Here is a 24,782-nt window from a genome sequence, read left to right as displayed (position 1 = left end):
GCACCCTGTCAGCCCTGGCTGTGGAGTTTGCTTTTTGAGGAGGAGAATGGCAATTGCTATTGAACTGTGGGAGCCATCATATTTTGATGGCAAAAAACCCCATCTTAATCCTGAATTGGTTTATCATTGTCACATGTACCAAGATACAGTGAAAAGCTTTTGTCTGCGTGCCATCCAGACAGATCGTTCCATGCTAAGTACATCAAGGTAGTACAAAAGGGAACTTTAAAAAATCAGAGCTACGGAGAAAGTGCAGTGCAGGTCGACAAAGTGCAAGGGCCATGATGAGGTAGATTGGGAGATCAAGGGTTCATCTTTACCATATAAGAGGTCTGTTTAAGAACATAGAACACTACAGCACCATACAGGCCCTTCGGCCCACATTGTTGTGCCAACATTTTATCCTGCTCTAAGATCTATCTAACCCTTCCCTCCCACATAGCCCCCTATTTTTCGATCATTCATGTTAGAGTCTGATAACAGCGGGATAGAAGGTGTCATTGAGCCTGTGGTGTGTTTTCTCCTGCTTTTGTAACTTTTGTCCGACGGGAGAAGGGAGAAGGGAGAACGACCGGGGTGGGAGGGGTCCCTGATTATGCCGGCTGCTTTCCCAAGGCAGCAGGAAGTGTCGACAGAGTCCGCGGAGGAGAGGCTGGGATTGACGACCTGCTCAAAGCCCTGAACTTTGGCCTGAACCCATGACTTCCTGACGCATCAGTGAACACGTTACCCAATGACAGCACGAGATCCATGGGGAGGAGAGGCAGAGGGACCGACAGACACCCACAGACCCCAACTCCTGGGATACAGGTAAGGAAAGGGTTACCTTTGAGGGTGAAAATTTTAGCACAAATTCAATTTGCATTCCATTTTTGGCAGAATTTGATATGAAAAGTGGAAAGTTGCAGAGTGTGCATTCACAGTAATATATGACAGGGTGAAGGCGTGCATCTGCTGCACTCCTGATTAAGCTGTTTTGCAGCGAATAATAACAAGGGCCCATTATCGCAATGCATTTCATTTGGTCAGCAAAGAGGGAAAAGGCTAAGATTAGTGTCATTTCCATTTGCGAACAGCACTGGAGCTCTCTTCAACATATTATCGCTCATCATGAACATCAGCGTTTCTTCTGAAGAAAAAAAAACCCCGAGCATTTCATTAGTTAGCTTCAAGGTAGCACGTGGGTCTGCATCAGTCCAAATGGAACGATTACTTAGGATATGGAGGCTATGCAGAAGAGGATTACCAAGATGCTGCCTCGATTAGAGGCCACGTGCTATAAGGAGAGGTTGGACAAACTTGGGTTGCTTTCTCTGGAGTGACAGAGGCTGAGGGGAGACCCGATAGATGCTTATAAGATCGTGAGAGGCACATGAGTAGACAGATAGCATCTTTTTCCCAGGGTTGAAATGTCTAATACTAGAGGGCATGCTTTTAAGCTGAGAGGGGGAAAGTTTAAAGGAGATATGTGGGACAGGTTGTTTTACACAGAGAGCGGTGGGTGCCTGGAATGTGTGCCTTGGGGGGGGGGGGGGGTGGAGGCAGATACGATAGGGGTGTTCAAGAGGCTCTGATATAGACACATGAATGTGCAGGGAATGGAGGGATATAGATCATGTGCAGGCAGAAGGGATTAGGTGTCATTAGTTTAATTAGTTCAGCACAACATGGTGCCCCGAAGGGCCTGTTCCTGTGCTGTACTGTTCGGTGTTCTATACCTCACTCCTAAGCCTCTCCGCTTCTCCCACTCCTCCCCGTCTACCAACCTGTCAGTCCCCACCCCTGACTCTTCACCCTTTCCCATCTTGAATCCCAAACTCCTCTGACCGTCACTCCCCTTCCTGGCCTGGCCCTAACCCCTGACACGCCAGCGACCCACCCAAGCCCTTCACAACTCCTCCAATGCCTTCAACCTCTTCTTCTCTCTCTCCCCAACCTCACCCTTCCCCTGTATGGAGAGCAGTGGGTGCCTGGAACGGGCTGCCAGGGGTGGGGGTGGAAGCAGATACGATGGTGGTGTTTGAGAGGCAGTTAGATAGACACATGAACACGCAGGGAACGGAAGGACGTGGATCACGTGCAGGCAGAAGAGATTTAGTTTGATTCGGTATCATGTTCAAACGCCCACCCCAGCCAATGTGAGTTCCCAACCCACGCCCCTCCTTCAGTTCCCAACAGCCAAGTCCCATCCCGAGCACCCCCCTGGGGCAGTTCTGATGGGGGAGGAGTGGGGGAGGTGGTGAGGGAGGAGGGAAGGGAGGGTGACGAGGGGGAGATGGCGAGGGAGGAGGGAGGGGAGGTGGGACGGGGTGAGGGGAGGAGGTGGATGGAATGAGGGAGAGGAGGTGGAGGGGGTGAGGTGGGGATGAGGGACGGGGTGAGGGGAAGGATGGGGTGAGGGGAGGAGGTGAGGTGGGGAGGAGGGACGGGGTGAGGGGGGAGAAGTGAGGGGAGGAGGTGAGTTGGGGAGGAGCAACGGGGTGAGGGAGAGGAGGTGGAGGGGGTAAGGAGAGGAGGGACGCTGAGAGGGAGGGGGAGGAGGTGAGGGGAGGAGGTGAAGTGGGGAGGCGTTGAGGTGGGGAGGAGGAACGGGGTGAGGGGAGGAGGGGGTGAGGGGGAGGAGGTGGACGGGTGAGGAGTTCGGGGCCAGTGGCAGCCAGGAGCTGCGTACTTACACATTATGCAGGACACACCAGCCACAGTGCGGGTCTCGGGAGCCCAGACACACCTCACAGCTCTTGTACTGCTCGCAACTCTCCACCGGCACCTGGCTCACCTACACAGACGAGAAACACCGGCCATCGTTAGCCTGACCATCGCCATGACGACCCTCTCAACCCCTCCCTCCCCACCGTCCCACCCTCCAGGTGACAGACCTAACAGAACATGGAACAGTACAGCACAGGAACAGGCCCTTCAGCCCACAATATCTGTGCCGACCACGATCCCAATACAATGCTGATGGTCCAGGAAGCGACCGCTGGACAGAATCCCACTCGCTGAGGTCCCTGCCTGTGCAAAGCCAACTCACCACCTCACCATCGCCATCCGGTTAAGACCATACAATGGCTCAAGTGCTGGAAGCAGGATGTTCCTCCCTGACTGAGGAACCTGGGGACCAGAGGCAACAGTCTGAGCAGAAGATGGCAGGACTCTTAGCAGTGTAGAGGAACAGAGGGATCTTGGGGTCCACGTCTATAGATCCCTAAAGGTCGATAGGGTTGTTAAGAAGGCGTATGGAGTGTTGGCCTTCATTAGTCGAGGTATTGAGTTCAATAGCCGCGAGGAGATGTTGCAGCTCTATAGAACTCTGGTCAAACCACACTTGGAGTATTGTTTTCAGTTCTGGTCGTCTCATTATAGAAAGGATGTGGAAGATTTAGAGAGGGTGCGGAGGAGATTTACCAGGATGCTGCCTGGATTGGAGAGCATGTCTAATGAGGATAGGTTGAGCGAGCTAGCTAGGGCTTTTCTCTTTGGAGAGAAGGAGTATGAGAGGTGACTTGATAGAGGTGTACAAGATGATAAGAGGCATAGATCGAGTGGACAGTCAGAGACTTTTTCCCAGGGTGACAATGGCTAACACGAGGGGACATAATTTTAAGGTGATTGGAGGAAGGTATAAGGGGGATGTCAGGGGCAAGTTTTTCTTTACACAGAGAGTGGTGGGTGCGTGGAACACACTGCCGGCAGAGGTTGTGGGGGCAGATACATTAGGGACATTTAAGACACTCTTAGGTAGACACATGAATGATAGATAAATGGAGGGCTATGTGGGAGGGAAGGGTTAGATAGATCTTAAGAGCAGAATAATATGTCGGCACAACATCATGGGCCGAAGGGCCTGTATTGTACTGTAATGTTCTATGTTCTAAACATTTCGTGTGCTTCACACATAGGACCATGCAATAGTAGTCAAGACTGCTTTAAAGGGAGAAAGTTGATGCTTTGTAGAGGAAAGGGACAGAATAAATGACTCTCTGTCATTAACTCAACATTAACGTGGCTGAAAAGACCTTCAGATTTCAATTCATGGTCAATACAAACTCAGAGAGGTAACAATACTGTCAGGCAGGCACCCAATCCGGTACTGCCAATCTCACAAGGAGCCTTTTAACAATGCAGCAATCTCTCTCAAAAAGAAAATCCTTTCAAAAACACATTTCTTTCTTTTCTAAAAAAAGAACGTAAAGTGCATCCTCTGCAATACAGCAGGATCTGGGAGTCCTTGTACAGCAAGCCAGCACGCAGCAAAAAACAAACGCAGTGGGTCAGGAGGCATCGGTGGAAGCAGAGGGGCGGTCGACGTTTCAGATCGAGACCCTCCATCAGGACTGAGAGTGGAGAGGGGGGACAACCGGTATAAAGAGGTGAGATGGGGAGGGGTGAGGCAGGAGATAGTTGGAACAGTTGAGGGGGGGGGGGGTTGATGGGCAGGTTGGGGGAAGGGAGGGCGGCGGTAGAGTCAAGAGGCTGGAAGGTGATAAGTGGAACCAGATAAGGGAGGGGTAATGGGCAGATGAAGCCGCCAGTGGTGGAGCAGCAAGTTAACGTGGTTAGCGCAAGTAATTCTGAAGACAAATACCAGTACGGAATGCAGTGTTGCGTGGCATGCAGTGATGCACGTACTGCAGCTGCAGAGCTGCTGGCGAGCCATCAAGGTGTTCCTGCCCTTTATTAGAGGCAACGTATAATGCAATTTGTTCTTGCAATCAGTGACTCCTTCAACGGGTAGAGAACACACTGGTGGGGAACACCTCGTGTGTTGTGATTGTGCTGGGGAGTTCCAAACCTTGAGATTCCTTCAGGTTTCCTTCAGACAGGGGTCAAATTTTCTGATTGTGGAATATTATCTTCCCACATACTTATCATAATTATAAGAGTAATACAGCACGGAAACAGACCCTTCAGCCCAACTTGTCCAAGATTCCCATCTAAGCCAGTCCCATTTGCCTGCGTTTGGCCAATATCCCTCTAAACCTTTCCTATCCACGTACCTGTCCAATTGTCTTTTAAATGTCATTAATGTACCTGCCTCAACCACTTCCTCTGGCAGCTCGTTCCATATACAGACCACCCTCTGGGTGAAAAAAGTTGCCTCTCAGGTCCCTTTTAAATCTCCCCCCTCTCACCTTAAACCTGTGCCCTCTAGTTTTTGATTCCCCAACCCTGTGAAAAAGACTGGGTGCGTTCACTCTAAGCCCCTCGTGATTTTATAAGATCATCCCTCAGTCTCCTACACTCCAAGGAATAAAGTCCGAGCCTGCCCAACCTCTCCCTATAACTCAGGCCCTCGAGTCCTCGCAACATCCTCGTAAATCTTCTTTGCACACTTTCCAGCTTAATGACTTCTTTCCTGTTACAGGGTGACCAAAACTGTACACAATACTCCAACTATCCTCACACATCACCAAGCACAGTCTACCACGTGTTGGCAACAAGGCAGCAGTTTGCAACTCAAATTCTAATGCAGAATTTTCTTTAAAAAAAGTATTCCTTTATCTGTTTAAGAGTGTTAATTTAACATATTGATCGATACAATTGAAAATAGGTTTAAACACAAAAATAATCACAGTCATAGCGTCAATACATCAAGATAAATAACTGAAAATATCTTTAAAATATTATGTTGAGGCTATTGGTGAACCTCGCTCAATAGTAAATTTAAACAAGATATACTCAGCAGCTTTTAAAATGACTCAATTTATGAGGCTACACCAGAAAGATTGGACTTAATTCTCAGAGCTCGAGGATAACGCAGTTATTAGGAATTCACCAGGGTGATTAGTGTGATGGTTTATAAACCTGTGTAAAGTATCACATGTCTGCTGGGTGGATTTTACACTGAGAATCCCATTGTCAGCTGCACAGGTCCGGTCAACTTTAGAGCCCAAGTGGAGACTCCAGCCCATACACTAATGACCATGACCTTAGGGGCATGCACCATCCATCAGAAAAGGCCACCCCTCTTCTCCCCATTTCCCCTCCTCCTCCCCTCCCCCTCCCCTCTTTTCATAGAGTCGAACAGCATGGAAACAGGCCCTTCGGCCCAACGCGTCCATGCCGACCAAGATGCCCATCAAAGCCAGTCCAATTTGCTTGCATTTGACCCATATCCCTCCGAACCTGTCCTATCCACGTACCTGTCCAAATGTCTTTTAAACCTTGTAATTGTACCCACCTCTACCACTTCCTCTGGCAGCTCGTTCCAGATACATACCACTCTCCGTGTGAAAAACTTGTCCCTTTAAATATCTCTCCCCTCTCGCCTTAAACCTACGCCCTCTAGTTTTTGATTCCCCTTCCCTGGGAAAAAGGCTGTGTACGTTCACCCTGTCTATGCCCCTCGGGATTTTATACTCCTCCATAAGGTCACCCCCTCAGTCTCCTACGCTCCAGGGACAAGAGTCCTGCCCATCTGCTGTTCTGCCCCTTCCTCCAGCTTCCCCATTCCTTTTCTCCTCCCTCTCTTTCCACCCTCCCCCTTTCCCCTCCCCTCTCCACCTCTCAGCCCTCTCTCACCTTATCCAGCCCACTACCCTTCTCTCCCTCCACCCTCCCCTTCCCAACCCCTGCCCATTGCCCCGATCTACCACCTCTCCCCCACCTCCGTCCTCTCCCCCTCCCCTTCCACCTCCTGTCCTCCACTCCAATCCACGGCGTCCATCACTGAGGACCCTCGCCATCCAGGACGTGCCCTCTTCTCGTTACTACCATCGGGGAGGAGGTACAGGAGCCTGAAGACCCACACTCAACGACTCAAGAACAGCTTCTTCCCCTCCGCCATCAGATTTCTGGTCCACGAACTATCTCATTATTCCTTTATTTTGTAATTATTTTGTAATTTAGAGTAACTTTATGTCTTTGCAATGTACTGCTGCCACAAAACAACTAAATTCATGTCAATGTAAGGCAGTGATAATAAACTTGACGTTGATTCAACTCATATTCCTCCTTCCTTCCCCCTCCTCCAATCCCACCCCGCCTCTCTCCTTCCCTACCCCTTCCTCTCTCTCCCTCCTGCCAAGACCCTCCCCTCACTCCTGCCCCTCCAGCAAACGCCCACCTCTCCACCCCACTCCCCCCTCCCCCAGTCGCTCGCTATCTGAGCCTCCGGTCACAGCGGACCAGAGCACTGCATCAGCAGCCTGTATCTCCATCCACAGATACCTTCATCAATCAAGCTCTTAAGGCAGGTGCACTTAAACAGGCAGTAGCATCAACAGACAGACGTTCAGTGTCACCACTCTGGGAATAATACTTGGTAAGCTCGCAATCCTTCTCTCCATCCGAGCCAGAGGAAGGAGAGGGGAGGGAGGGTTTATTGAACTTGTAAAAATTAAAACACTCAACAAACTAGGTACGGTAGTGTAGCGGTTAGCGTAACGCCATTACAGCACCAGCGACCTGGGTTCAATTCCGGCCGCTGTCTGTAAGGAGTTTGTACGTTCTCCCCGTGTCTGCGTGGGTTTCCTCTGGGTGCTCAGTTTCCTCACACATTCCAGAGACGTACAGGTTAGGAAGTTGTGGGGATGCTATGTTGGCACCGGAAGCGTGGAGACACTTGTGGGCTGCCCCCAGAACACTCTACGCAAAAGATGCATTTCACTGTGTGTTTTGATGTACGTGTGACTAATAAAGATATCTCATCTCATCTCAAACTATCTCAGTCGCTAATTGGATCTTTTATTTCAGTGTAAAATCATCAGGCAGATGGGTAATAAGTCAGCAAATCTCTGCCGTTGGCTCACACGGGGCAAGCCCTCGCACTAAAGCTCGGGACTACTGTGGAAGCTTTATAGCGGAACGCGGAGGGAGTTTGTTTCAGGGGCAGATGTTTGGGAGCGCGTGCCACCTCCGTAACTTTGGAATCTGGATAAACCCGGTGCCGTGCCACGCGAGGTGAGGGCATTCGCAGGCCACCGAGACCTGAGGTGAAAACAGCAGGTTGTGAGGATGCTGTCGACCAGAGAAGGGGAGAGGTGGAGGGAGCGAGTTCCAGAGCACTGGACCTCAGGAAATGGAGGCACACTCAGTGGTGGAATTGGAACTGGAATCGGTTTATTATTGTCACTTGTACCCAGGTACAGAGAAAAACTTGTCTTGCATACCAATCGTACAGATCAATTCATTACACAGTGCATTGAGGTAGTACAAGGTAAAACAATACAGAATGTAGAATAAAGTGTCACAGCTACAGAGAAAGTGCAGTGCAGGTAGATAATAAGGTGAGAGGTCACAACGAGGTAGATTGTGAGTGCAAGAGTCCATCTTATCGTACTAGGGGACCGTGCAATAGTCGTACAACAATGGGATAGAAGCTGTCCTTGAGCCTGGTGGTACGTGACCTCAGGCTCCTGTATCTTCTGCCTGATGGGAGGGGGGAGAAGAGACAATGTCCGGGGTGGGTGGGGTCTTTGATTATGTTGGCTGCTTTACCGAGGCAGCAAGAAGTGTAGACAGAGTCCATGGAGGGGAGGCTGGTTTCCGTGATGTGCTGAGCTGTGTCCATAACTCCCTGCAGTTTGATCAGTTCGGGGCTGGTCGGGAGAGTGGAGATCTCAGAGGTTTGTAGGGCCGGAGGTTGGGTTACAGAGATCGCGTGAGGGTGAGAGAGAGGCCATGGAGGGGGCGGACGAACCACACGGTTCTATGTGACGTCCTTATAGTCATCCAGCAGGGAAACCGGCCCATCAAGTCCATGCTGACCAATGCAGGAACCTGGAGCAAGAAACAAACTTCTGGAGGAATTCAGCGGGTCGAGCACCATCTGTTTGGGAGGGTGCAGGGGGGGGAGGAGGGGGGTAGAGGTCCTGATGCAGGGTTTCGACCTGAAACGTCAACAGTTCCTTTCCCCCCACAGATGCTGCTCAACCCGCTGAGTTCCTCCAGCAGATTGTGTGTTGCTGACCATCAAATGTCCACTTACACCAATTCCACACTAATCCCATTTTATTGTCCCCACATCCTCATCAACCTCCAGATTCTACACACTACACACTGGGAGCAATGCACAGCGGAAAATTAACCTACCAACCTACACCTCGTTGGGACGTGGGAGGAAACCGGAGCACCCGGAGGAAACCCACGCGGTCAGAGGGAGAACGTACAAACTCCGCACAGACAGCGTCTGAGGTCACCATTGAACCTGGGTTGCTGGCACTGCGAGGCAGCAGCTCTACCAGCTGCGCCACCGTGCTGGCCCTAAAGGAAGGATGTGAACATTCTTGAGAGGTTTGGAGCTGGGCGATTCACCAGGGCAAGAGATTTCAGCTACAAGGTTGGGGTTGTCAGGAGATTAGTATCCTTGGATCAGAGAAGATGGAGAGGGGGTGCAGGTCCAGATAAGGTCGGTGAAGGAAGTCAGCTGCCATTCACTGATGGAAGATAGCCCACAGGAACCTGATCCAAGGCTCTGGATAGGAGATGCAGAGGGTGATGTGACAAGGACAGTTCTGGCACAGGCAACTTACACCCAGAGGAATGTGGAAGTGATTTCAGAAGGAATTTGGAGAGACATTTAAGGAAATATTGCTGCAGAACCTGGGACTGAGACCGACTGGAGACTGTACAGAGACCTGGCACAGACACAATGGGCCAAATGGTCCCCTTCTGTGCCAATAACCACTCTTTAACTAAGAATTTTAAATACTCCATGAAGTTTAGGTTTTAACATTATGGTGCTGGAGGAACTCAGCAGACCAGGGCAGCATGGTAGTGTAGCTATTACAGCGCCAGCGTCCCAGGTTCAATTCCGGCCGCTGTCTGTAAGGAGTTTGTATGTTCTCCCCGTGTCTACGTGGGTTTCCTCCAGGTGCTCCGGTTCCCTCCCACATTCCAAAAACGTACGGGTTAGGAGTTGTGGGCATGCTATGTTGGCGCCGGAAGAGTGGCGACACTTGCGGGCTGCCCCCAGCACATTCTGAGTAACGCTAAAAGATGCATTTCACTGTGTGTTTCGATGTACATGTGACTAATAAATAACTATCTTATCCCTGGAGGAAAGCAGGTGGTCAACGTTTCACTTCAGTCCTGAAGAAGGCTCCTGACCTGAAACTGTCCTGAAGAAGGGTCCTGACCCGAAACGTTGACCACCTGCTTTTCTCCACGGATGCTGCCTGGCCTGCTGAGTTCCTCCTGCATCATCGTGTTTTTCATCTAGATTCCAGCATCTGCAGTCCTTTGTTTCTCTAGTTTTTAAACCTACTGTGTAAGTATGGCTGTGCATCTCCCTCTCAGCTGAAAAGCCCTAGAGCATCATGGGAACACAAGAAGAAAGGAGCAGGAGGCCCCTCAGCCCCTCAATCCTGCCCCACCGTTCAATATGATCATGGCTGATCTATTGCTGCCCTCAACTCCTCTTCTGTGCCAGTTCCCCATCATCCTCAATCTTTCAAATATTTTTCTTAAATATATTTAATGATCTGTCCTCCACCCCCCTCGGGAGCAGAGAACTCCAGAGATTCACCAACCTCTGAGAGAAGAAATTTCTACACACCTCAGTGTTAAATGACCACCCCAGTATTTTCTAACTATGTTCCCTTGTTCGTGACTCTCCCACTATGGAAACATCTCAACATCTCCCTGTCAAGCCCCCTTAGGATCTTGTACATTTGAATAAGGCCATCCTTCATTCTTCCAAGCTCCAAGGAATACAGACTCAAACTGTCCTGCCTCTCTTGACAGGACAACCCCCTCATCCCAGGAATTAGCCTGGGGAATCTCCCTGGGGCTGCCTCCAATGCTACTACATCCTTTTATTGCTGAGGGGACCAAAGCCGTGCACAATTTTACAGCTGCGGCCTCACCAGCACCCTGTACAACTGCAACAAAACTTCCTTGTCCTTAACTCAACCCCTTTGCGATAAAGGTGACATGCTGTTTGCCTTCGTAACTACTTGTTGGACCTGCCTGCTAACTGTCTGTGATTCATGCACCGGAACACCCAGGTCCTGCTGAACTTCACTCACTAGCAGTCTTTCTCCATTGGATTCCTCTTACCAAAATTCCTCTCACATTGGCCCACATTAAACTCCAATTGCCAGCTGTTTATCCGATCACACAACCTGTCCATGTCCCGTTGCAGAATCACAATGTCCTCATCACAACCTGCCCTTCCACCTACCTTCATATCATCAGTAGAGGGTGACCAGTGGAGAGTGACCGGCGGAAACCAACTGGTGGAGAGCAACCAGTGAAGAATGACCAGCAGAGGCGGACCAGTGAAGAGTGACCGGTGAAGACTGACCAGTGGAGGCTGGCCAGTGGAGAACACCGGAGGAGAGTGACTGGCAGAGAGTGACCGGCGGAGACTGACCAGCAGAGACTGAGCGGGCAGAGAGTGACCGGGCGGAGGACTGACCAGCAGAGACTGAGCGGCAGAGAGTGACCGGCGGAGACTGACCAGCAGAGACTGAGCGGCAGAGAGTGACCGGCGGAGACTGACCAGCAGAGAGTGAGCGGGCAGAGAGTGACCGGCGGAGACTGACCAGCAGAGACTGAGCGGCAGAGAGTGACCGGCGGAGACTGGACCAGCAGAGACTGAGCGGCAGAGAGTGACTGGCAGAGAGTGACCGGCGGAGACTGACCAGCAGAGACTGAGCGGCAGAGAGTGACCGGCGGAGACTGACCAGCAGAGACTGAGCGGCAGAGAGTGACCGGCGGAGACTGACCAGCAGAGACTGAGCGGCAGAGAGTGACCGGCAGAGAGTGACCGGCGGAGACTGACCAGCAGAGACTGAGCGGCAGAGAGTGACCGGCGGAGACTGACCAGCAGAGACTGAGCGGCAGAGAGTGACCGGCGGAGACTGACCAGCAGAGACTGAGCGGCAGAGAGTGACTGGCAGAGAGTGACCGGCGGAGACTGACCGGCAGAGACTGAGCGGCAGAGAGTGACCGGCGGAGACTGACCAGCAGAGACTGAGCGGCAGAGAGTGACCGGTGGAGACTGACCAGCAGAGACTGAGCGGCAGAGAGTGACCGGCGGAGACTGACCAGCAGAGACTGAGCGGCAGAGAGTGACCGGCGGAGACTGACCAGCAGAGACTGAGCGGCAGAGAGTGACCGCAGAGAGTGACCGGCGGAGACTGACCAGCAGAGACTGACCGGCAGAGAGTGACCGGCGGAGTTAGACCGACTGAAAGCCATGGACAGAAGTTGCTGTTATGAATGTTGCCATCTGGTGTCACTGTGGCAGAGGCTGCGTTCCTCACCCACCCCCAACACACCACCCCCCCCCCCCCCCCCCCCCCCCCCCCCCCCCCCCCCCCCCCCCCCCCCCCCCCCCCCCCCCCCCCCCCCCCCCCCCCCCCCCCCCCAATGAGACAGTGTAGTCACTGCATTACTCTGGGACTGGGATCCCGGATCCACCCGGACACCACATTACTCTGGGACTCGGATCCACCCGGTCACCACATTACTCTGGGACTCGGATCCACCCGGTCACCACATTACTCTGGGACTCGGATCCACCCGGTCACCACATTACTCTGGGACTCGGATCCACCCGGTCACCACATTACTCTGGGACTTGGATCCACCCGTTCCTTTTAAAACTCCAAATTATTAAATTAACTAAATTTAAATCCCCGGATGCCAGGCTGGGATCTTCCCATGCCTCTAGGTTATGATCCCCGATAACTCCACCCTCCGGCACCGATCCTGTGGCCCTGCCCGGTGTCACTCACTCGCTTGTCGGTCATGGCGTAGATGTACTGGTAATCGGGACTGAAGACCAGGTCGCGGAGTATGGGGCTGCCCTCGGCGATGGTAACATTCTCGTACAGCATCGGACCTCCGGAACCAGCAACCACTGAGTCAACCAAAACCTGCGAGGAGATCACAGGAAACCTGCCATTAGTGGAAACGGAATATAATGTGGGACAATGTGAGGTCCTAGTCATGGAATCATACAGCACGGAAACAGGCCCTTTGGCCCAACTGGTCCATGCTGACCAAGATGCCCCATCCAAGCAAGTCCCATTTGCCAGCATTTCACCCAAAACCTTCGAAACTTTTCCAATCCATGTACCTGTCCATGGCCATACAATATACTGTGGGACTTCAATGGAATATAAAGTCATAGAGTCATACAGCACAGAAACAGGGCCTTCAGCCCAACTGGTCCATGCCAACCAAAATTCCCCTCTAAACGTCCCATTTGCCTGCATTTGGCCCATAATCCTCTCAACCTTTCCTATCCATGGACCTGTCCAAGCACCTTTTAAATGTTGTTAATGTACCTGCCTCAACCACTTCCTCTGGCATCTCGTTCCATATACTGACCACCCTCTGGGTGAAAAAGTTGCCCCTCAGGTTCCTATTAAATCTCTCCCCTCCCACCTTAAACCTGTGTCCCCTAGTTATTGATTCCCCAACCCTGGGAAAAAGACTGTGCACATTCACACTGTCAATGCCCCTCGTATAATGTGGAAAAATATGAGATCACCCACTTTAGCGCAGAGAGGCAAAGTATTCATCAAATGGTGACAGATCGGGAAATACTGATAGGGACCTGGCTGTTCTTATACACAAGTTATCGAATGTCAAGGAGGCAACTGATTAGAAAAAACCTTACATTATAAAAGGATTTGAGTATAAGAGTAAAGATACAGTAATACAGGGCTTTGGTGAAACCGAACTGGGAGTACTGTGCACCTTACACAAGAAGGGATACACTGGCCACAGAGAGAGTGCAACAAAGATTTGCCAGACTGTTCCTGCAATGGTGGGGGCGTCACATTAGGAGACCAGACCTGCATTCTCTAAAGACACAAGACCCTTCAGCTGAACTGAAAGATAGAGGGGTTAAAGCCAATATAAAGAACTGAGGGGAAGTGTATCTCCCCTCTATCTTTCAGTCCAGATGAAGGGTCTCGACCCAAAACATCGACTGTGCATTTCCCTCCACAGATGCTGCCCGACCTGCTGACTTCCTCCAGCTTTTAGTTTGTTCTTCCTACATCGCCTAATTTCAGGCTGCAACAATCAAATGCATTTATACAGCACCTTTTGATGTAGTTTAACACCTAAAGAATTTTACATACATATTGTCAAAGAAAGACAACTCCAAAACACTCAGACTGGCAACTAAAGGCAAAGAGAGCAGTCTGAGGCAATGTTGTGAAGGAGAGGGCAGGAATTCCACAGCTTTGGCCCAAACAGCGATGGAATTACCACTGAGAGCCGGGTGTGGGAAGTCGGGACGGATGCAGAGGGCTTTTCTTTTGCCAGTGAAGTGTTAAGATGGGAGCATGCAGGAGCATGAGCCATTCAGGTGACGGGTGGATGGGAGCTGGTGAGAGACAGGACATGGGCAACAGAATGGTGAGCTCCATTTTGTAGGAGTGAGGGAGACAGTCAGGAGATCAGAAAAGGAACTTGAGTCACTGGTGAATGCACTAAGCAATGAGTTCAGCCATCAGCGTACGGTCTGACAACACAACGGGCTAAAGCTCCCCAGTATCCGAGTATCACTTCCTTTATTTTCCGAGGACTCTCCTGACCACTTCACCTCCCCTGGGTGTATTAACACCTGCACGGGCTCCCTGGGAACATGTTAACATCTGCACACCCTGGGAACATGTTAACATCTGCATTCTCCCTGGGAGCACGTTAACACCTGCACACTCTGTCTGGGAGCATGTTAACATCTGCATTCTCTCTGGGAGCAGGTTAACACCTGCACACTCTGTCTGGGAGCATGTTAACATCTGCATTCTCTCTGGGAGCAGGTTAACACCTGCACATTCTCTCTGGGAGCATGTTAACATCTGCACTCTCCCTGGGAGCACGTTAACATCCGCTCACTCACCCTGGGAGCATGTAACATCTGCATTCCCCCAGCAGCACGTTAACGCCTGCACAGTCTCCTTGGGAACATGTTAACATCTGCCCGGGCTCCCTGGGAACACGTCAACATCTGTACATTCCCTCTGGGAGCATGCTAACATTTGCATTCTCCCTGGGAGCATGTTAACACCTGCGTGATGTCTGTGGGGACAAACTGCCATCTGCGCAGACTCCCTATGAGTCCCGTTCCCCTAGGACAACCTGCAGAGAACTCTGTGAGCAGGAACATCTGCACAAATCCCCTGGGGGCAAATTTACATCTGCACAGACATCTGGGCATATCTACACTTACAACTGAAGATGAGTGTTAACTTCTGCACAGACCCCCTCTGGTTGCACACACTCCCTGGGTATGCACTTTCACATCTGCACGGTGTGCCCTAGATGTATGCATTCACGTCTGCAGAGACTGCCTGGCCCTGGACATGTGCACAAAGTCGCCCCGCACGGATACTGTTCCAAGCTCCCAAGTCGGACTCAGAGTCTGTGCTGACAGGAACACAGGCTGAGTCCAGAGCAGAGAAAGGGACTAATTAAATCCTAAGTGGCCTCAATAAAATTAAAAAGAGAGGAACAAATAATAAAGATGGATTGAAGGGGAATCACCCAAATCTACATCCTCCAGCTAGTTTCGATTGAATTAAATAATCCACTTATGATCATTAAATCAACTTAAGAGTCTGTATAACAGGGTAGAACGTGATTTGTTTCAGGGTGAGCAGAAAAATGAGTTGGACATTTTTCACTAGACCGACCGCCAACTGCAGAACACTTAGTTCCAATTTTTCAACTGAATGACAGTATTACACCGGGTTACAATTGGCAGTAATTTAATCCACAATAATCTCAAATGTAATCAAAGTGGCCGTGCATCAGACCTCCTCCTGTTCAGTCACCGCTGCTGGCAGGTCCTGAGGGATCCAGCTGTTGTATCGGCCTCTGGCTGGACAGTGTAATCGCACACAGCTCCATTTTCTCGTGTCACTTGGCCTTTAAGGACAGGAGCGCTAAGTAGCTTATTGCTTTACGGCAGGACCTCTGTAGTCCTGTTTGACAGGAGCTGTTAACATTTAGCCAGTTGTCAAGTTTACATCAAACATAATCCGCAGTGTTACACCAAGGCCCCGAATGAGCTCTCAGCTGGATGTAGAAGAGTCCTTGGCATTATTTCTCATTGTGCCTGGTTTTCTGGACAATATCTACCCCACCACCCATATCACTAAAGTACTCCACCCGCAGCGACAATCTTAAAGCGACCGTCAGCAACTCTGACACGACGCTGGAAACACTCAGTGGGCCAGTTGGCGTGTTTGGAGAGAGAGGTGGAGTTAATGAGCTGGATCTTCCCAGACGCCGACTGGTAGATAGAAACATAGAAACAGGGAAACATAGAAAAACTACGGCACAATTCAGGCCCTTCACCCCACAAAGCTGTGCCGAACATGTCCCTACCCTAGAAATTACTAGACTTACCCATGGCCCTCTATTTTATTCAGCTCCATGTACCGATCTAACAGTCTCTTGAAAGACCCTATCGTATCCGCCTCCACCACCGTTTCCGGCAGCCCGTTCCACGCACTCACCTCTCTCTGAGTAAAAAACTTACCCCTGACATCTCCTCTATACCTACTCCCCAGCACCTTAAACCTATGTCATTTTGTGGCCACCATTTCAGACCTGGGGAAAAGCCTCTGACTATCTACCCAATCAATACCTCTCATCATCTTATACACCTCTATCAGGTCCACCCTCATCCTCCATCTCTCCAAGGAGAAAAGGTCGAGTTCCCTCAGCCTGCTTTCATAAGGCATGCTCCGCATTCCAGGCAGCATCCTTGTAAATCCCCTCTGCACCCTCTCTATGGCTTCCACATCTTTCCTGTAGTGAGGCGACCAGAACTGAGCACAATACTCCATGGGGTCTGACCAGGGACCTATATAGCTGCAACAATACCTCACAGCTCCTAAATTCAATTCCCCGATTGATGAAGGACAATACACCATATGCCTTCTTAACCACAGAGTCAACCTGCGCAGCCGCTTTGAGCGTCCTATGGACTCGGGCCCCAAGATCCCTCTGATCCTCCACACTGCCAAGAGTCCTACCATTAATACTATATTCCGCCAACATATTTGACCTACCAAAATGAACCACTTCACACTTATCTGGGTTGAACTGCATCTGCCACTTCTCAGCCCAACTCTGCATCCTATCTATGTCCCTCTGTGACAGCCCTCCAAACTATCCACAACACCCTCAACCTTCGTGACATCCGCAAACTTACTAACCCACCCCTCCACTTCCTCATCCAGGTCATTTATAAAAATCACAAAGAGTAAGGGTCCCAGGACAGATCCCTGAGGTACACCATGGTCACTGACCTCCACTCAGAATACGACCCTTCAACAACCACTCTTTGCCTTCTGTGGGCCAGCCAGTTCTGGATCCACACTGCAATGCACCCTTAGGTCCCATGTCTCCTCACCTTCTCCATAAGCCTTGCATGGTGTACCTTTTCAAACACCTTGCTGAAATCCATTATGAAGTATGAACTTCACTGCTGGTACTTGAACATTTTCCCAGGCAATGCCGGTCACACACCAGCGAGTGGAAATTAGCCAGCGATCAACCTTGTGACCTCCCAGTGCTGGCTAGTGGATGCCCACTGGGTTGCTGGGAGCTGAGGCTGGCTGGCATGGACGTTGGAAGGTGCCCCCACTGCCTCTTCTAGTCCACCGAGACGTTTCAGCAAACTTAGTCTGATGTTTCAGAGGGATATGGGAGAAGGAATGAGGTCTCTGACTGAGGGAGGTCCCGGGGGAAGGAACAGGCTCTCTTACTGAGGGAGGTCCCGGGGAAGGAACAGGGTCTCTGACTTGAGGGAGATCCAGGAGAAAACAGGGTCTCTGGTTGAGGGAGACCCCAGAGAGAAGGAACCTGACTGAGGGAGATCCCTCAGTTAGAGTACTTGTCCTTTCTCCCTGTTGAGGGGAATGGAGGCGGGGGGAGGGGGGTGAAGGATTGATGAGGGGGACTCAGTGAGGGAAGGGAGAGAGTCCTGAAGAAGGGTCCTGAACTCAAAACGTTGACCGCCTGCTTTTCTCCATGGATGCTGCCTGGCCTGCTGAGTTCCTCCAGCATCATCTAGATTCCAGCATCTGCAGTCCTTGGTTTCTCAGGAGAAAGGAGAGAGTTGATTCAACTTCCTGTGTGCAGTTCTGGTCACCCATTACAAGGATGTTCCCAACACATTGATGCAATCACGAAGAAGGCACGCCAGCAGCTCTACTTCATTAGGAGCTTGAGGAGATTTGGTATCACACCAAAGACTCTTACAAGCTGTATGGAGGAGACCATTCTGACTGGTTGCATCACCACCTGGTACGGAGGCTCCAATGCATAGGATCGCCAAGAGGCTGCAGAGGGTTGTAGACTCAGCCAGCTCCATCACGGGCACAACCCTCCCCACCATCGAGGACATCTTCAAGAGGTGGTGTCTCAAGAAGGCGGCATCCATCACTGAGGACCCTCACCATCCGGGACATGCCCTCTTCTCATTACTATCATCGAGGAGGAGGTACAGGAGCCTGCAGACCCACACTCAACAATTCAGGAACAGCTTCTTCCCCTCCGCCATCAGATTTCCGAACGGTTCATGAACCCATGGACACTACCTTATTATTCCTTTTTTTTTGCACTATTTATTTATTTTGTAATTTATAAGTAATGTGTATGACTTTGCACTGTACTGCTGCCGCAAAACAACAAATTTCACATCATAAAAGTCAGTGATAATAAAGCTGATTCTGGAATCTGGAGTTGGTGCCCTTGCCATTTCAAGGGGCAGTTATGGATAGGGAATAAATGCTGGCCTTGCCACCAGTGCCTGGAGCCTGGAAAATTACTGCGTTGGAAATATCACAGAGCCCCTTGCACGGGACCAATGGTGTTGCAGCCCTGTGATTAGCTGGGGTGACTTGTGTGAACACAGAACGTAGAACATTGAACAATACAGCACAGGAACAGGCCCTTTAGCCCACAGTGTCTGTACTGACCATGATGCCAATCCAAACTAATTCCATCTGCCTGCATGTAGTCCATATCCCTCCATTCCCCGCCCGTTCTTGTGCCTCTTAAACATTGCCAGTGTACCTGCCTCCACAACCACCCCTGGCAGCGCATTCCAGGCACTCACCACTCTCTGTGTAAAAAAATTTGCCCCACACATCTCCTTTAAGCTTTTGCCCCTCTCCCAAAACTCTGCCCTCCAGTATTTTATATTTCCACCCTGGGAAAAAGACTCTGAATGTCTACTCTATCTCTACCTCTCGTAATTTTATAAACTTCAATCAGGTCTCCCCTCAGCCTCTGACGCTCCAGAGAAAACAGCCCAAGTTTGTGCAACCTCTCCTTAGAGCTGACGCAAGTCTTGCTTTCCTTGTAACTGACAAAGCAGAGGTTTGGCTGCCACGCCTACCATGGCTAAACAGCCCGCTGCACTCGCTCTCCAAGCTCACTCATGAGGAATGGCCGTCTTGCAGGAGGGTCCGTGGTATCTATGGTAACGCAGCCCAGCAAGAGTGGATGCTTGTGGTGTGAGAACCAATGGGTGAAGCATTCTAAACGCAGGCGAGCTCTGTGCGTCAAGGAGCTGTCTTAGCCCGAGGGTGATTTTACAGCAAATTTTTAATGAGGGTGCATTTGCATATGGATTGAGAAAGCGCCTTTAGCTGTGTCAGCCTGTGGCTCAGTGATGGCATTTCCAGCTCTGAATCTAACAGCTGTTAGTTTGTGCTGTCCAGAGACCAATGTATGGAAGCCTCCAGTGTAATCTGGAGGGTGGGTCACATCTACAGAAGGAATGCCACATTGTTGGAGGTGCTGACTTCAAGTTCAATGTTAAACTAGCATCTGAGTAATGGGGTGAAGGATACATCGAACACAGAACAGTACAGCACAGGAACAGGCCCTTCAGTCCACAATGTCTGTGCTGACCATGATGCTGAATTAAACTAAATCTCTTCTGCCTGTACATGATCCATATCCCTCCATGCCCTGAATATTCATGTGTCTGTCTAAGAGCCTCTTAAACACCACTATCATATCTGCATCCACCACCACCCCTGGCAGCCTATACCAGGCACCCACCACTCTCCGTGTAAAAAACCTGCCCCACATCTCCTTCAAACTTTTCCCCTCTCACCTTAAACGCATACCCTCTAGTACTAGACATTTTGACCCTGGGAAAAAGACTCTGTCTATCTATGCCTCTCATAATTTTACAAACTTCTATCAGGTCTCCCCTCAGCCTCTGCCGCTCCAGAGAAAACAACCCAAGTTTGTCCAACCTCTCCTCATGGCTCATACCCTCTAATCCAGGCAGCATCCCGATGAACCTCTTCTGCACCCTCTCCAAAGCCTCCACATCAGAATCAGATTTATTATCACTGACCTATGACGTGAAATTTGTTGTTTTGTGGCAACAGTCCAGTGCAAAGACATAAAAATTTATAAATTACAAAAACAAATAAGTAGTGCAAGGAAAAAGGAATAATGAGGTAGTGTTCATGGGTTCCTGGACCGTTCAGCAATCTGATGGTGGAGGACAAGAAGCTGTTTCTGAATCATTGAGTGTGGGTTTTGTGTGATGTAACCAGTCAGAACGCTCTCCACCGTACATCTATAGAAATTTGCAAGAGTCATTGGTGATATACCGAATCTCCTTAAACTCCTAATGAAGTAGAGCCACTGGCATGCCTTCTTCGTGATTGCATCAATGTTTTGGGCCCAGGATAGATCCTCTGAGATGTTGACACCCAGGAACTTGAAGCTGCTCAGTGGATTTTTAATCCTTTTTTTCAAAGTAAGTCAACCATAATGGTGTGGTGAGCAACAAGCGAACTGCTGGAGGAACTCAACAGGTCAGGCAGCATCTGTGGAGGGAAAGGAACAGTCAGATGTTTCCAGTCAAGACCCTGCACCAGAACCATGCTGTGGTCTGGAGTCACAGATTATCCACGAGCATTCAGGCCAGCAATTCCAACACAGAGGAACGCAAGAGGCTGCACAGAGTAGTGGACACAGCCCGGTCCGTCACGGGCACAGACCTACCCACCACTGACAGCATCTATAGGGAGGTGCTGCCTCAAGAAGGCAACATCCATCATCAAGGATCCCCACCACCCAGGTCATGCCCTCTTCTCGCTGGTACCGTCAGGCAGGTGGTACAGAAGCCTGAAGTCCCACACCACCAGGTTCAGGAATAGCTACTTCCCTTCAACCATTCGGTTCTTGAACTGATTGACACAACCCTAACCCTACCTCAGCAACAGAACACTATGGACCACCATTAACAGTTTTTTTGCACTAAAGTCTCTCTCTGCACTTCTTTCTTCACTGTCTTGTATAATTTATGTGTAATTTATGTTCTGTGTGTTGTCTGTACCTACGTGTCTGTGATGCTGCTGTGAGCAAATTTCTCATTGTACCTGTACCCCACCGTGTATGACAGTAAACTCGACTTGACTTGAACAAAACCCGTCCATGCATCAGGAGGACACAGGAGTCCCGTGTAAGCGGCAGAGAGCATGGGCGCCCCATCAGGCAGCGTCTGCCCCATCTGACAGCAGAATTTACCATCCCCCCGATCGTCCTGAACTGACTGATGAGGCCAAAGTGGAAGCAAGTCAGCCTCGCTCCCGAGACACTGCCGAAGATGATAACTCCTGCCGTCCGCAAAGTGTTAATGAGGCAGCCAGGTTGGCAGTCAGAGCGTCGGGTGTGTAAAGTGCCAGTAAACTAGCTGCACAGATCTCTTGCTGTTCCCGACAAACCGGGAATAAATTCACTGCTCTGCACTGTCCTCTGCTCACAAGCTGTAGGATTGCTTTCAACTCTTATCGGGAAGATTGATTAGCTGCCTCTGCCTGTCAGTATCACCTCCAGCAAGTTAGTGCACTGGCAGACTTCAAAGCTGTTGCCTTATCTGTGCAGACCAGACACTGACACAGCTCACAATTAACTCTTTACATCTTCTGGCAGCCTTCCAAGGGAAAAACATTTAAGAATTTACAATGGCCAATTAACACGGCCAATTACCAGAAGGAACCCATGACTGAGGCTGGAGAAAGCAATACCTGCATTTACGTGGCACCTCTCCTGACACAAAACGGCGCACAGGCGGTCGTCCCAGTTTACAACAGGGCTTCATTCCTGAGAACCGTGCGTATCCCGAATTTTCCCGCATGAACAGAAACAGCGTGTGGGAGAGGATCGCAGAAACAGCAGTGGACAGGGGGGAGGGAGCCAGTGCGGGGGGAGTGCCACATTCCCACCCGGCAGAAGATGCCTGGAACCCGGCAGCAGCCGGTAAATCCATCCCCATCCATCCCACCCGCCTCCCAAACACTTGTTCCTATGTACGGGGCGTGTCCATGAGTCAGGTGTCAGTAACACAGGGAGGGGCTGCACTTAATTCTTATGCTCAGATTAGAAGAATGAAAGGAGAAACCTCCAAATATCTTCCAGGACCCAACAGAGTGGATGCAGGGAGGAGGCTGAAACCTGGAGCAAATTCTCAGGATGAGGGGCGGACTCATCGGGATCAAAGCACCTATCATTAAAGATCCCCACTATCCAGGCCATGCCATCTACTCGCAGCTACCATCGGGCAAGAGGTACAGAAGCCTGAAGTCCCACATCACCAGGTTCAGGAACAGCCACTTCCCTTCAACTATCCGGTTCTTGAACCAACCTGCACAACCCTAATCACTGCATCACTATAGCAACACTGTGACCACTACAATGGACTTCATTTTTTTTGTTTAAATTGTGTTCTTTCTTGTATAATTTACATTTAATTTATATTTTTCTTGTGACTGTTGTGTCTCTGATGCTCTGTGCCTGTGATGCTGCTGGAAATAAGCTTTTCATTGCACCTGTGCATACATGTACATAGAACACAGAACATGGAACACTACAGCACAGTACAGGCCCTTCAGCCCACGATGTTGTGCCAACATTTTATCCTGCTATAAGATCTATCTAACCCTTCCCTCCCACATAGCCCTCCATTTGTCTATCATTTATGTGTCTATCTAAGAGTCTCTTAAATGTCCCTAATGTATCCGCCCCCACAACCTCTGCCGGCAGTGCGTTCCACGCACCCACCACTCTCTGTGTAAAAAAACTTACCTCTGACATCCCCCTTATATCTTCCTCCAATCACCTTAAAATTATCTCGCCTCATGTTAGTCATTGTCGCCCTGGGAAAAAGTCTCTGACTGTCCATTGGATCTATACCTCATATCATCTTGTACACCTCTATCAAGTCACCTCTCATCCTCCTCCTCTCCAAAGAGAAAAGCCCTAGCTCACTCAACCTATCCTCATAAGACATGCTCTCCAATCCAGGCAGCATCGGGCTAAATCTCCTCTGCACCCTCTCTAAAGCTTCCACATCCTTCCTATAATGAGGCGTCCAGAACTGAACACAATACTCCAAGTGTGCATATGACAATGAACTTGAATTTGACTTTGAATTGAGGGCAAATGTCTTCATGCAGACAGTGGTGAACCTTTGGACTTCTCTACCCTATAGGGTTGTGGAGACGCAGTCACTGAGATGATTCAAAACGGAGACTGATAGACCTCCGGGTATTGAAGGGATAAGGCAAGAAAGTGGTTCCGAGAGAGAAGGTTAGTCACCATCTTGATGAATGGCAGGGTAAGCCCAAAGGGCCAGGTGACCTATCTCTAATGGCCAATCAACACAGCCAAACTGCCAATGAAACCGTGACACTGGATTAAGATACGTAAAACACAGAACAGTACAACACAGGGATGGGGCCTTCGACCCACGGTGTTGTGCCGAACGTTGAGCTAATGACACCAAACCAAACCAATCCCTTCTGTCCACACCAGGTCCATATCCCTCCATTCTCTGCACATCCATGTGCCGATTTAAGAGCCTCTTAAATGCTTCTGTCGCATCTGCCTCCACCACCTCCCCGACAGCTCTTTCCAGGCACCCACCACCCTCTGTGTAAAGAAGTGCACAGTCGTGTAGCGGTTGGCGTAACGCTATTTCAGCGCCAGCGACCTGGGTTCAATTCCAGCCACTGTCTGTAAGGAGTTTGTACATTCTCCCCGTGTCTGCGTGAGTTTCCTCCGGGTGCTCCGGTTTCCTCCCACGTTCCAACGACGTACGGGTTAGGAAGTTGTGGGCGTGCTATGTTGGCGCCGGAAGTGTGGCGACACTTGCGGGCTGCCCCCAGAACACTCTACGCAAAAGATGCATTCACTGTGTGTTTCAATGTACATGTGACTAATAAAGATACCTTATCTCCTTTGAACTTTCCCCCATCTCACCTTAAATGCATCCCTCTAGTATTAGACACTTCAACCCTGGGAGAAAGATACTGGCTGTCTATCTATGCCTCTCATAATTTTATGAGTTGGACAACAGTTCTTTAGACTTGAACAATACTAAAGAGATAAAGGAAAACTTGCTTTCAGCATCTCTCATGTCACCTCTCAGAAGAACCCCAAGCGTACTTTACAGATCACTAAGCGCTATCAAAAGTGTAGTTATTGTAGCAAGGTAGGAAACACAGACAGATCCAAAGGTTGTAACTTCTATCTTCAAACCATTAGCTTTTGAAGTGATATTGGTTGAGGAAGATCCAGATGCCCAAAGCAATTCCACAAGTTCTTCTGATACTGGTTAGACCATCATTAACATCCACTGAGGGTGTGCATATCACGTCTAAAGGACAGAACCATCAACAATGCAGCACTCCCACCCTTCTACACAGGGAACATCAGCCAGGACCTCACGCTGGGCAAACCAACTCTATTTTATACTGGGGCAACAAAGCAATCTGCTGGAGGAACTTAACGGGTCGAGCAGCATCTATGGGGGGAGAAGGGGG

At 50.1% G+C, this 24,782-nt stretch overlaps 1 protein-coding gene across 1 annotated transcript in view; it reads right to left on the bottom strand.

The window, feature by feature from the left end:
- LOC127572138 (plexin-A1-like) overlaps nucleotides 1–24,782 on the bottom strand; it is a 456,000-nt gene that overhangs the window by 223,025 nt on the left and 208,193 nt on the right. The window contains 2 exon segments of the mRNA XM_052019089.1: nucleotides 2,676–2,776; nucleotides 12,687–12,827. Coding sequence (XP_051875049.1) covers nucleotides 2,676–2,776; nucleotides 12,687–12,827 — 242 coding nt within the window.

Source organism: Pristis pectinata, chromosome 6 (genome assembly GCF_009764475.1).
Source record: "Pristis pectinata isolate sPriPec2 chromosome 6, sPriPec2.1.pri, whole genome shotgun sequence".
In the NCBI taxonomy this organism is placed as follows: domain Eukaryota; kingdom Metazoa; phylum Chordata; class Chondrichthyes; order Rhinopristiformes; family Pristidae; genus Pristis; species Pristis pectinata.
The sequence above is the reverse complement of the archived record's forward strand: the minus strand, read 5'-3'. Positions and strand labels throughout refer to the sequence as shown.